Consider the following 13,939-nt stretch of genomic DNA (forward strand, 5'->3'; position numbering starts at 1 on the left):
AATTTCCATAATCCATTCAATGTTTGTTTTTCCAGTAGATATGATCGTGCAGATATCTTTTTCATCATTTATTCCTTCCTATAATCTTATAAGGGTATTTCCTGTTTATGTGGAACAATCTTGTATTTTTTTTTTTTAAATGGTCGTTAACTGTCCAGATTTCTGTCCAGATTTCTGTTCAATTGCATGTATTCAGAATGATATATAAATTCGTATACATATTCAGAGAGGAGAGAGATTGTCAGATCTACACTGTAGAACTGGAGAAAACGAATGGAAATGAGGAGGAAGAAAAAGAAGGATCAACTGTGATATTCTTCTTCACTGAGCGGGATGGAGGGGAAAGGAAGGAGAGAAGGAGGAAAGGAGAGAGAAGCTCTCACTTCCCAGACTACTAATTACCAACACCAGAACCAGCACTCTAACACGAAACTAAAACGCGCTGCAGCATGACTAGGAGCAGACCATGTGACCAGAATGGGTCATATCATACATGGTTCACTTCTCCTAACAGAGATCTACCTAGACTGCTCTGCTACCATGTGGATCCTTCTCCTCTTTCCCTTTCTTCACACTCCTCCATCCAACTCCCCATGCGAAGACAAATTGCGCACAGGATAGTGCGGCATTCAAATAGAAAACCCGGTCTATACTCTGCGCATACGCTACCAACACTTCGGGAAGGTCCTGCGCCGACACAACTTGGCGGAATCCGGTCGCCCCGGCCTGGATGACTGTTTCGGCATTCACAGAGGGGGCGTACTCGGGAATCTTCGTCCTCAGGCCCTGAGCGAATATGACTTCTGCCACGGCCAGGAAGATGGACCCGCCAAAGGTCTGGGCACAGGTCATCATGGCCATAGCAGTGGATACGTCATCACCTTTGACCGCGTTTTGGATGGCGATCATTGGCTGGATGTGTATCAGTATATTGAGAAAGAAAAGAAGAAGAAGAAGAATAAGGAAGAATGCAAAACTCACAACCTGGGAGATGGCACCTCGACCGAATCCTACCAGTGATTCGTAACCGGCCCAGGTGGGCACCGAGGTAGTAGGTGACAATGTGGAGAGCAGGCCGTTTCCCACGGCATCTAGAATAGCTCCGAGAACAGCCCAAGGAAGATAGTAACCTAGCTTTGAGGCTATCGATACTGATGAGCTTTGCCAAAGAAGACGAGAGAGAATGGGAGACACTCACTCAGCACCCCGGATGCCACGGCCATGACTAGCTGGCATAGAATGGTTGGCAACAAGTTGACACCGCTTAACAAGGCGGACTTGCCTCGAACGGACTGGAAGTAGATGGGCAGGTAGTATGAGAGAGTCATCGTAAACCCAAAGATCATCATGGATAGTAGACTGCTGGAAAAAACAATTTTATCGCGGACTAGATGACCCGGAATCATTGCCTTGATGCCCATATGCCGTTCCCACAAGGCAAAAACCACGAAAGTCGCAACTGATCCACAGAACAGGCCAATGACTGTCGCACTGTCCCACGAGTAGCCATTCCCACCATACTGCAGCGCCAGAAGAAGCATGATTGAGGCCGGTGCGAACAGCACAAACCCAATTAAGTCAAACTTTTGCATGAAGACGGAACGCAGGATCTCTCGGGCAGGCTGTTTTGGCTTTTGGTCTGGGATCCGTGTGAATAGGAGCAGGGCACTAACTAATGCCCCGATGGGAAGGTTCATATAGAAGCCTAGAACAAAGTCAGTAGTGCCTTTCTGACGGGAGAATATCAGTATAGGTTGCGAAGCCTTACACCATCGCCAAGTCGAGTAAGTTGTAAAAGCACCACCAACTAGGGGCCCTCCAACCAAGCCCAGTTGGCCCACTGCGAGAAACGTCAGCCCTGCGGAAAGATCAATTTCTGTCGAGCGCCTTACCCCCCATGATGATCCCAATCATCGCCGGTCTCTTCTTGATCGGCACTGCACCGGCCAGAATATTTAACGCCCCGTTCATCATGCCCGATGAACCCATTCCTGCAACCGCGCGCCCGACGATGAGCATTTTGGAAGAGTTTGCTACCCCACAGATCAAGGAGCCCACTTCGAATATACTGAAAAAAGAGAGGAGTGTCCACTTCGAAGAGAAGTAAGTGTAGAATTTCCCGGTCAGCGGCTGGAGAGCGGCACTAGAGAGTGAGTGATGGCTGTCGTTAGCTATTTTTGTTATGCCTTTCTCTATATTGCATTACATTCAACCATACCTGGAGATTGTGTACGCACTCCCATACCATGCAACATCATCGAGCGACTTAAACTGATTGGTAATTTTTGGAATGGCCTGTTCACGTCAGTCTAAACTTTCAGCTCTCCAGCATTCAAATGCTCGTCGTACCGTCGAAACAATCGACATATCCAACAACATCAAAAACACGACAAGCGTGATACCTGCAATCACCATCACCAGCGCCTTTCCCTCCACCCATTCTGGCTCGTACTCATCGCTCTTATTGGAGTTCTCTGCATTCAGATCATGGTTCCACGGGGTGTGTTCGGATTTCAGAAGATGTGGCTGGCTGCCTTCGTTCATATTGGCGGCGCGATGGAGCTTGGATGGCCGTTTTCTGTCCCAATATATGTTGAAATTCCTTGAGACTTTCAATTGGTATTGCACTGAACGCTTTAGACCAAATTAAAGAGGTACTAGTAGGCTTTGGATTGTTTAAGTATGGGTATGGGAAGGGAAACACGGCGTTGGATGCTGTCATCCCCGAACGCCGTTCTTCCCGTTCCATCCCCGTTTGAACGCCGCACCTACCGTGCCAACTCGCCGGGTGCACAAGGAATTATGCTTGAATTCTATTAATTCAAATTGGTAGGAATAATTTAAATGAATATTCGTTTACATTTGAAACAATTGTATTCAATAGGAATGGATTGCTTCAAATGCCAATGATTGAGCTGGGGGTCTGTACTATAATCAACAATCAGCAACCCATGGATTTTTCAAATGTTGATATCCAAGATCCCAAACTTTTGTACATTGATCTGAGTAACAATCTACTATGTAAGTATTTACCAGCATTATATGAACCCCCCGGTCCCAACCCCCTCCATCAACCACGCCATCTCTGACCAGTTCATAAAGCTATCCAGATCACTCATCCCCATGCTCGATAAGAATGGCTCACCTGAGCTTTGATCGGCTACCACCTCCGGGCACTCTGGTAATAGTACTGCCCATTCACTCCGAAGCTTCTGCATCATCATACCCAACTTACTGAACGGATCGCCGTGCGCCCCCTCACTGCGCATCCCAACCGCATCCGCCACCTGGCCCATGCGCGTGGCAATCTGCTCTGCAATGACAAGTATGTCCACCGTGCTTCTCACCGCGCTCTTGTCCCATCCCGGGTAGTCCAAGGTCGATAGGCGGAAGAGGGTGACCAAGCAGTGCGACACCTGTGTAAGATAAGAGAGTGCCAGGGACGAGTATCCAGCTGGGGGAATTGTAAAAAATAGATCAAAAAACCGTTTCACCACGTGGAGACAGGCGTAGAGGTGATCGAGTCGCTGGGGGCTGAATTCTTCGTCTGCAAGGGGCTTTACTAGAGCGACCTCATAAAGACTAAGCTCAGTGTCGTACAAATGAAAGAGAATGGGTTCTAAGACCGGTTAAATAAGTAGCTATAAACGGAATATCTTCAATTGCCAGGGGATTTACATACTGTTATCAGCCAGTTGAATGGGGATCTCGGCCTTGATCGTCTCCAACCGTGACTGCAGTGCCTTGAGGTGGAATGCAGCTAGGTTTTGCGTCGCATTGAGGCCATACAGGCCCTCGCTCCAGGGACCTTGAAGAATTTGGTCCGCGAGAAGTCGGGTGCGCACGAGCTGGACTAGCACCCCATCACCAGGCGATTCTTCACTGTGCGCTAAGAGATCAAGACATTCCTTCATATGCGGGGTCCATCGCAATGGATCCATTCGACCCAGGAACTGAGCGATTCTGTACCAGGTCTGTCAATTTGATGTTCAATCCCTTGACTAGATATGAGTTCTTACATCGATGTCAGCACATAGCAGCTCAATACCGCCCGGCGTTCATTCATTGTGCGCAGAGTTGAAATCGATGCTTTCAAACCCGGCACATGGCCTACGGCATTGGAGTTTGAGACTGTCATGCTAAGATCCGGAGGCGCGGGCTTGTCGAGGCCGAGCTCAAAGACTAGCCCGATCGCCATTTGGGAATAGATACAGAGCGATGACTTTTGTGGCTGGCTGTGTAACGTGATCCTGGTCGATGGTAAGCGAGGAAGGGAGAGAATTTCAGCAAATCCCATGTCAATCAATCACCATGGGAGGTGAGCACACCATACCATGCAAGATAGACCAACACTCCCTGCAATAGATCCAGGGACTTATCGCAATCAACCAGCAGCCGCTTCCCCGCCAGCTCCCGGATCCTTACACACAAGGCTGCTTGACGTGCTGTATGCTTACTTTCCACAGTCATGATACAACGCCACAGAAATGGCGACTGCCGTTTCAGGTCACGAGCGGTTGTTGTGGCCGGTATGTGGATCAGGGGGAGGAACTGCAGCCGCTGAGTTCGAAAAGTGTGCAGAGACTCTTCTTCAATTGCTAATGTTTCTTCATCTTCCCTTTCTGATTCAAAATCAATTTGCCCTCGAATTGGAATTGGCAGATCTGTCCGAACGCCGGAGGAGGAGGTCAGCAGTGACATCAGGCCATCCATTTTCCGTTCCAGCTGAACCGACCTGGACAAGGTCTGGGGCTGGGTCTTGCGACGTCCCTCAGGAGCGCGGCACTCCTTGTTCAAACGGTGACATCTGTGAACAATATCAGACTATGATAAATCTCACAATGAGTTCCCATCCTACTGCGTTAATAATCTTCTTCCGCACGGAGTTGGTGCCCTCACCTTTCACAGCGGCTGCCCCCACCCCTCCGGGGGACGCAACGACACTTGGCACGAGCACAGCTGGCACAGGCATTTCCATAAGGCAGAGGCGAGCGCACGGTGGATTCCATCCTGGCCGCTCACCTGCTTAGTGATCTAAACCGAGTGGAAGCAGAAGACAAAAGGGGGGAATGGAACTGGAACAGGAAGAGCAACAGGGAGAAGGACAGGGATCGGAAACGGCATTCGACGAACGCCGCTCGAACGCCGCTCGCCCACCTAACCAGCCCCACTCACCCCTTTCAGTGAGGGGACGGTCCGGTCCGGTCGATTGGATCGGTTCCCAGGGTTTTGTGACGAACTACTGCTCTGCAGTTAACGCCGAAGGCAGTAAATATAATAACGCTCTACGGATTGCTCCTAACTAACCAAGGTTGCATGATCATCCATTGCGAGGAGCACCACTCAAATGTTTCTGGAAAATAACAAATTCAAGTTTTCATACCTAATAATGTACACGGGTCACAAGGTCCAAAAGAATATTACTCAGAAGCTAGCCATTTCAATCCAACTAGCCACAAATGCCAGCCGGCGCCCCTTATCGGCTGCCATTCGGCGGGCAAACTCATCATAATTGAGTCTGCCACCATTGCCACCGCGTTCCTTCGCTTCACGCTCCACTTGATTCAAGTATGCCCAACGGGCGAGAGTTCGCGACGAAGGTCGGCGAGGTGTGCTGATGGGCCGGGGCGGAGAGTGTTTTGGAGGGGGGAGCGGTTGCATGGGAGAGGGAGGAAGAGGAAGCTTGGGAGCTGTTTCTTCAGCCTGGGGGGAAGAGTGAGGTGATGGAGGAGCGGGGAGAGAAGTGGTTCCATGAGGCTCAAGACGAAGTCGTTCGGGCAGATCGGAGTGGGAACTGTGTGAGGACGTTTCAGTGCCAGGGCCATCGGTAATCACTTGTGGCTCATCACAGAAAGAGAGTCGAGGTCTGAGTGTCTCTGCATCTGGACGGAATTGTGGAAGGGTTGGATCGTAGTCCATATATTCTTCAATGACTGACTCGGGTTCATCGTCTGAAGATCCATTGTAGGAGGCGGCGTCGGAAATATGGACCTGGCCGTCCGGATATGTTGAGCTGGCGAGCGAAGCTGTATCGGAATCATCGTCAAAGGAAAGATCCTGACCGACCCCATATTCACTTTCCGGGTCGGAAAGATGTGTAGGTCGGACGTCATCATCAGATGATGCCACCGCACCAGTAAACGGAGGTGCTAAAACTGGCCCTGGCAGAGAGGTCTGAACAGTGTAACCGGAGCGATGAAGTAACTCATCGAGAGATCGGGATCTTTCGGACAATTCAGTTCTCATATCTTGAAGGTCTTGCTCCCTGGACCATTCAGGTTCCTTGAGAGGTGGCGGGGGTGGGGGAGACATTTGCACAAGCTGGATCTCATGGGCCCAGATCTTACGATCTGCGCGTGTTCGATATACCTCCATGAGCAGATCTTCCTTTTGTTTGAACAGAAGATCGAGGAGCTCATTGAAACCCTGCTGCGTGACTTGATACAGGATCTCCTTACCGGCGTCTCTTTCAACTTCTGGAATTTCAAAGCCACCCCATCGTTCACCAACAGGGATGCTTCGTGAAGAGGTCGACGGGTTGGATCGAACGTCATAATCATCGGCGATATCATCTTGGAATCGGACCTTAGAAGATGAACGTGAGCGGGGTGACGGCGGGTGTGAGTCAATTGGCGATTCAGCAATCGAGTCTTCATAGTCGTCAAAAGTCGGATCTCTTTGGTAGCCTTCCGGGATAGTGCCGCCGTCTTCCTCGTCGGTATAGAACGCACGACGTCGCCAGCGCTCGTCAATTCCATTTCGGCGGGTTTCGTTAATTCTTCTTTGATCTTCTTCACGCATTCTGTTGTACACGGCTGTCACGATTCGGGCCCTATCGGTCGCATGGTTGATTTGTTCGGGGGGTACATACGTTCCGAGGGCTTCAATAATATCCTCCTCGTGGATGTGCTCCGGGGGTGGCCAGCCACCTCCCATCGCAATGGACGAGCCTGATTCATCCGAGTCACTACCGTCGTCTTCTTCATCGTTGTCGCCGTCATCCAATTGTGCAGGTTCCACAACGGATCGACGACGGATGGACACAGTACCTGGAAGTTGTAGAGTAGATGGGAAGATTGGCCTTGTTCGACCGAATTGTTCTCGAGCAGCTGCGTCTCCAATCACCAAATGTCGATCTCCAGTGTCAGGACCGTCTCGTCGCAGGATTCCTCCATTATCAACAATTTCCATGTCGCCATCAACATTCACGCGCTTGCCTTCACCAGTTCGCGAAATCTCACTAGTGGGAATATTGCCAGGAAATGCGGAGCTGATGGGCTGGCTACCGAGGACAACGTCACGAGCTCCACCTTCAAGAAAGTCGTCTTCCAATCCGGCGACCATATCACGAGTAAGTTCTCTGCTGAGTGTATAGTAGGCTCTGAACACGCGTAGAAAGTCCTTTCGCTCGACGTAACCATCACCGTCAATATCATACCCACGGAAAACACGTCGCAGTCGTTCATCGTTGCTCTTATTGTTGAGACTAGCCAATCCCTTCAAAAACTCTTCAAATCCAATAAGATTATCTCCATTGGTGTCGTAGAATGCAAACATACGATCGTAGATCAGACTTGGAGGAGGGGGACGAATAGATGTGTTGGGCACAAAGCACCGATCAAAGGTTTTGCGATCAATAGCCATGTAAAGCTTGTTAGGATCATCTGCCCATTCATGACTTGCAAGACAACGGAACTGATCCCAGAGGGCATCGAGCTCTGTGTTTTCAAAGTTGGTCTCTCGACTTAAGCGCTTCGCCAATGGTCGTGGAAGGTTTCGTGGGAGCATTGCCGGTTTTCCGGGATACCATACAGGCTGGGATTGACGCGGATTTCCTAAAAATGGAGCTGGGATCCTGACCTTGTAAAACAGATGCGTTTTGATGTGCACTTGCATTGCCTCACAGGTCTCACATAGATCGTAGTCAATGCAGTTTGCACACCGATAGCGGATGCCCTGAATAGGCATGGCCCCGCAGCTATTGCAAGTCACTCCTCGGTGGATGTACCCATCCCTGCGCGATTGGTCCTCCGCAATGTGGTAAAGCAAGTTAAGCAAATTTTGGCCTTCTCGAGTAGGCGATCCATCATTGTTTCCCTCACGCCAAGAGAAAACGCTCTGGTCCTCTGGGGCGGGTTCTGCAGTTTCGGGGACCGGAGGAGCCACGTCGGGGAAAGTCGATGTTGAAAGGGTGACGCGTTCGCCATTCTGCCTTCGCCGGCGCAATTCATCGCCGTAATTATCATCAGCATTGAATCGGATGAGCGCCCGCTCGATTCCCGCACTGGAAATTCCTCGTCGCTGCAGCTGTTCTGTGAGGTATGTTCGCTCCACACTCTCTTCGGGGAGAGTGTGTGACGCGGGAAAATCAAGCGCAAGGAAGGATTCCAAGAATGTGTCCTCCATCATCTCGCGCATGCGCTCGGCGTGAGCTGGCGGTACGCCGACTTCCTCCATCAGTTGATCGCGGGTTGCGAGCAATGACGGTAATAGGCCACTTTCCACACGGCGACCATCTTCGGTCTCTATACGAAATGTTCCGTAAACTCCATTTTGGCGTTCAAGCTGCTCGAGGTGGGTGATTGCCCGATAAGAGGGGGTTTCTGTGATTGCTGACTCGTCGTCTTCGTTTCGTCTTGTGCGGCGGACGGCGCCTCGGCGGCGGAGGGAGGGTTGGGAGGTGGACGACGACACTACATTGTTATGGATGTAAAGAAGGGCATAAGCTGCTGCAACGCCGGTGAAGAGGTACAAAATAGGCCGGTATCGTGTCAGTGACACTGGCCCAGAACGCGACTCGGACATGGCGGAGCTTGAGCTGGTGAAAGCTGCAGGGGAGATGTCACGATGAAAGAACTGCCATAATTTGGTTTCGATCGAAATTCAATACCAAATAAATGTCAGAAGACGTGATGACTTGAGAGTTGAATGTCGAGTTCGAGGTTGGGGTTGTCATGAACTGCCTGAGGACTTGGTGAGGTGAAACGTCACGGGGGTGGAGCCCCAGAAATTAGGTGTCGGTAAGTCAATGCAATCTATTATGCAGACCGATACAAACGTTGATTATTTACTAGCTACATCACAAACTCATACCTTACGACTTCTTGGCCTTTAAAATGTTATTCATGAATCAAATTTGTTCTCTCAGTACATTTGTACATAAATGTGACGCTGAATGACCCCCAAAAATGGACCTGGGAATCTAAAGATTGGCTGTGGTATGTGGCGGTATAGAAACAATTTTAGGTCATCCGTCTAATGCAAAGTTTTGACCACGAACTACGCAACGCTAGATTCCGTGTTAAGTATGATTTGTAAGTAAAATCAGCTCGGCTCAAATGATTCATCACCGTTTCAGTTTAGCCTCATGTATGAAGCAGGCGCTGAAAAAGGCAAAGAACACCACTATAGCCAGAAGGCCAAAGCCCTTGTTAGTCGACCAGGCATAGCAGTTGCGGACGATCTTGGCAATATCGGGGTCCAATCGCTTGATATAGTTAAGACTCTCTCGTACTCCGTTAACAATTTCGTCAATGTTTTTGCTGTCATGCAGATCGGAACGAAGCCGCTCCCGCAGAAGCTGTTGGACCACACTGGACGATAATGAAACTCCAATTACGGATCCCAAGGATCGGAACAGGTATGAGCAGGCGGTGACTACTGCCTGGTCTTCAACACTGGAGTTCGATACTAATGACGTGGTTAGTAGCTGGAAGGGTCGCAGGACGTGAACAAGACTCACTCAATCCAATCAAAGTCGTCGTAACTCCTATTCCATTACCGAATGACGACATGACCATTCCAATGATCATGCACACAGTGCTTGTCATGATACCACCTGAAGAAAGGTAAATCAAGGTGCAGCCAGAGGTCAAGCATGCATATGCCGCAAGAGTGAGCCAATAATATTTCCCGGTCCATCGCATAATAAGACCAGCGAGAATTGATCCTGTAGCACCAGAAACAATACTGGGCAATAATCGCACTCCAGCAACGGTGGCCGATACGCCATCAACGGCTTGGAAATAGAGTGGAATATAGAAAAGGGCAGCAAGCCATCCCCCAAAGCTGAAGAAGTTACAGCAATAGAGAGAGAAAAAGGTGCGGTTGAAGATGATGTGGCTCGGTGCAAAAGGCTCGACTGCCAAATGGCGTTCCACCAGGATGAAGACAATGAAAAGGAAGGCCGACACGCTCAGCGAAATGATTGTTAATGGCATCGTCCATGAAACATTGCTGCCTCGATCCAAACCTATCAAGAAACCTAGGACGGCGCCGACGAGGACAACGGCGCCAAGGAAATCAACACGCTTAAGCTTTGTCTTCCAGTGTGTGTTTTCGCGGGCTGGAAGCTTGAGCACGAGAGATACAGCAATAATCGCCATTATGCAGAGGGGGAACTGTGATAAGAAAGCCCTGTATAATTTTTGTCAGAAAGTCCATACTTATTTTCAAAATCTGGTTAAACATACCAACGCCAGCCGATATAGTCTGCGAGGATCCCGCCTAGAGGTGCGCCAGCACTCGATCCAGTAGCGTAGGCAAGATTGAGAATCCCTTGCCAAAGACCTCGATCACGTAAGGGGACAAGGTCACTCATCAAAATACTGACAACAGTGGTCATACCACCACCTCCAATACCTTGGATCACCTAATTCCGGGTCAGTATTCGAATTTGAAGAGCCAGTGCTTTACATGAACATACGCGTGCCGCAATCAGTTCATTGATATTGCGTGCGAGTCCACAGCCTAGATTTCCCATTCCGAATATGACATAGGCAGTAAGGAGACATCCCTTCCGGCCAAAGATATCGCTTAATTTGCCAAAGAGCGGTTGAAAAGAGGTTAGAGTCAGGAAGTACGAAGTAGCAATCCAACTGGTCAAATTCAGAGCTTTCAAATCACTACCGATTTGACCATAACTGGCCATAATAATAGTTTGATCTGCAGCCGACATAAAAATCTAGATTTCCATTAGCCGAGGAATGCAAAAGCGGCGCGGAAAGGCAAGATGAATAAGGGATTCGTCTTACGCCTAATGAAACCGCCGGAACAAGATATTTGAGTTGATTATTCGCATCTTGAAATGGCTCCTTGGCCAAGTCATCATCCTCTTCACTTAATTCCGCCCGTTCCTCGTGGGGGATGTCAATTGCTCCGGTAGTTGCATCGCGGCTACCGGGCACCAGTAGCGGGGAGGTTTCGGAGGGATTCCGCTCGAGCGCCATGGCGATAGTGCTACTCCGTGTGTGTCAATAGATCAATTGACACGGGTATCCCACATTTAATATTGAAAGATGAATTTTTTCTGAGTCTCAGCTTTGAGTGAGTCAAGAAGAGGAAGCACGTCTTACCTTATTCAAAAGTCCTCACACTCACGTGGTGATAAGCGGCCTTCCCCCGCTCTGGAAACAGAGAAAATAGTGGACTCAACCAATGAGCGGTGGCAAGATTGGTTTTATTCTCCTCACTCGAGTGCTCAGATCCCGCGTCGGCAAAGCTGAGCCGTGATAAGATTAAGGCGACCGATAACGTGGTATTACAGTGGGCCATCGGCGGACGGGCCGCTTCCAGACGACAGTAAGCCTCGGTCAACATCTTACTGTTAGGCAAGACATCATAAACCCAAAGTGGAAGCATTTGAGGCTGAATGCGATGGATGCTTACCATGCTAGCCCCAAGGTCCTAACCTTGGAAATATGGCAGAAGATTGATTGAAATTGATTTGGACCGCAACTCCACCCGTGGACACCATCATAATGAGTTCTGGGGATTTCTAAAAATATGGAGTTTATTTCCGGAAAGAATCGAGGCTGGAGCTCGAAAATGCGCAGTTGAAGTTCTAGCTCTGGTTCACGTTCATAGTTCCCGTTGGTCATCAGTTGTGGGCACCTATAACTATCTGGATGTTGTATCTCATTCAAAGTTGATGCACTTGTGGATAAATTGGAAGTACTAGGCACATATCCGTATCGAATCTTGGAAGGGAGGCACCTGGTTGGTAGGCTAAAATATCAATTGTCAACCTGCACCTGTGAGCTTGTTGACAAAAAACACATTATAAGCCTCAATCATATCTTCTCGAATAGACTCGTCTTCTATGGTAAAAGGTCTGGAAATTCCAGGAACCTTGTCTTCCAACCGAGCTTGAAAATATTCAAAAGATTGGAAATATCTAATAGGTCCATAACGGAGAGAAATTTACCGTGAATGAATCTTGGAGGAATTTGAGCTCATGTGTTCTGCGTTCTAAGCAACAGAGATCTAATAAAATGCTCATTTGGCAATATATGACCCAACTTCACGTAAAAGAAAGTGAGAGAGGATGGGAAGTGTCACGTACTACTAGTGGTATACACCGGCGTTCCAAGGTGTGAGGTGTGAGGTCTTTATATAGTGAACTGGGGAGGGGAGCTGGCTACAACCTCTCGCGCTTCCCAACTTCATGATTCAAACCATGTCGCCTTCTCGCCTTCTCACCTTCACATCTTCACACCTTCTCACCTTCTCACCTTCTCACCCTTCCCCTACATCAAGCACGTGACAGTCTCTTCGCAACCATTGTAAACCAACAAGATGGCTCCTCCAAGTGGAGACCTGTTGAATGAGAATGACAAAATTATCATTGAATTCTTGAAATCCAAATCGGCAATCTTTACCAACCTTTTGCAAGTTCAGGATGAAGTAGGACATGCTCGATCTTTATACCTCATTCACGTGCATATCACACTGACATTACTACTCTTCCTGTTAGGTATGGAAGTCTGCCGAAGCCGATAAATACTATGAAGGACAAAAGGCACGTGCTGTTGTCACTGTTTCCGAAGCCCAGCGAACTGTCTTTTTCAACATGATGAAGGTACTTGGTGACAAGCTGCAAAAGATTTACAATTTGATCCCTCCCCCCGCCAAGAGAATGAGCTATGATGTTCTCGATCTATGCATGGCACCTGGAGGCTTCACTTACACTGTGTTGAAAAGCAACCGTTACGCAAAAGTGTGTGCTATCAGCCTGCCCCCGAGCGAAGGTGGAATTGAAATCTATCTCGACGACTGGCAGAACAACCCACGACTCAAAGTCGAGCTGACTGATCTCACTATGCTTGCCGGTGAGATTGGATTCTCAATCCCGGCATCGCAGGACAATCCTTCGCCTACTGCCAAGTTCTCAAACCGCACTCTGTTCCCTGGACAGCAGTTCGACCTCATCTTTTGCGACGGACACGTTCTTCCCGCTCCTGATTCGGAAGAGGAATCCGGATACATCGCTCGTCGTCTCTTTGACGCGCAGATTGCTATGGCTCTGCAGAAAATCAAGCCTGCTGGGACCTTCGTGATGCTCTTGCACCAGGCCTGGACTCAACGCAACCTGCGGCTTCTGGAAGCATTTAACCAATTTTCTCAGCTCAATCTCTTCAAGCCTTCTACCTGCCATGCGAAGCGTAGCTCGTTCTATCTCGTGGCGAAGAACGTGGAGCCCCAGCATAAAAGAGCACGCCGGTTGCTTCGGGAGGCAAGAGCTTCGTGGAGATTACGCACAGCCAATGCATTTGGTATTGACATCCCTGAGACCTCTCGTGAGGAGAGTGTTGAAGAAGAGCCCATCAAGGATATCGTGGAATCGTTTGGCGAGGAATTGGTCAATCTTGCTGAGCCTATTTGGACGATTCAGATAGACGGTATGACGAGGGCATTCCTGCGGGGAAAGGATGGTAATGGTGAACAGGCAGGCGTGTAAATCATGTTTTACGACATGAGATTGACTACCGTGTGTGTGCTGTGATCATCAAGTACTAGTATGTTTGTTATGATTTATTAAGTTTAGTTAGCCAAAGTGAACGCTCAAAACTCAATGATATTAGTCTTTTAATGAAGCGCTGCCCCATTGGCCCATCATCCATGGTTCCGTAGTGGCGATCCCTGCCTAATTAGTAATATA

The 13,939-nt window shown here is 49.0% G+C and overlaps 5 protein-coding genes across 5 annotated transcripts; 2 read left to right on the forward strand and 3 right to left on the reverse strand.

The window, feature by feature from the left end:
• Positions 1–576: 576 nt before the first annotated feature.
• Positions 577–5,009, reverse strand: N7466_007213 (uncharacterized protein; the record flags this gene model as incomplete). The annotated part of the gene is made up of 11 exons (XM_057166602.1): positions 577–912; positions 982–1,142; positions 1,199–1,705; positions 1,769–1,840; positions 1,893–2,130; positions 2,350–2,578; positions 3,049–3,619; positions 3,683–3,963; positions 4,020–4,250; positions 4,334–4,807; positions 4,900–5,009. Coding segments are annotated over 11 exons (3,210 nt in total), but the record flags the coding sequence as incomplete, so codon positions are not given.
• A 60-nt stretch (positions 5,010–5,069) lies between these two features.
• N7466_007214 (uncharacterized protein) lies at positions 5,070–5,306 on the forward strand (the record flags this gene model as incomplete). The annotated part of the gene is made up of 1 exon (XM_057166603.1): positions 5,070–5,306. One exon carries the CDS (start codon positions 5,070–5,072, stop codon positions 5,304–5,306), a length of 237 nt encoding a protein of 78 aa, XP_057019644.1.
• A 118-nt stretch (positions 5,307–5,424) lies between these two features.
• Positions 5,425–8,805, reverse strand: N7466_007215 (EF hand domain protein; the record flags this gene model as incomplete). The annotated part of the gene is made up of 1 exon (XM_057166604.1): positions 5,425–8,805. One exon carries the CDS (start codon positions 8,803–8,805, stop codon positions 5,425–5,427), a length of 3,381 nt encoding a protein of 1,126 aa, XP_057019645.1.
• A 541-nt stretch (positions 8,806–9,346) lies between these two features.
• Positions 9,347–11,228, reverse strand: N7466_007216 (putative MFS multidrug transporter; the record flags this gene model as incomplete). The annotated part of the gene is made up of 5 exons (XM_057166605.1): positions 9,347–9,690; positions 9,743–10,416; positions 10,473–10,651; positions 10,706–10,963; positions 11,034–11,228. 5 exons carry the CDS (start codon positions 11,226–11,228, stop codon positions 9,347–9,349), a joined length of 1,650 nt encoding a protein of 549 aa, XP_057019646.1.
• Positions 11,229–12,576: 1,348 nt separating this feature from the next.
• On the forward strand, positions 12,577–13,738 carry N7466_007217 (RlmE/FtsJ family methyltransferase; the record flags this gene model as incomplete). Its single annotated transcript, XM_057166606.1, has 2 exons — positions 12,577–12,684; positions 12,755–13,738. The coding sequence occupies 2 exons, from the start codon at positions 12,577–12,579 to the stop codon at positions 13,736–13,738; spliced, it is 1,092 nt and encodes a 363-aa protein (XP_057019647.1).
• Positions 13,739–13,939: the final 201 nt, after the last annotated feature.

Source organism: Penicillium verhagenii, assembly GCF_028828195.1.
Source record: "Penicillium verhagenii strain IBT 33310 chromosome Unknown utg000007l_segment0_segment0, whole genome shotgun sequence".
Taxonomy (NCBI): domain Eukaryota; kingdom Fungi; phylum Ascomycota; class Eurotiomycetes; order Eurotiales; family Aspergillaceae; genus Penicillium; species Penicillium verhagenii.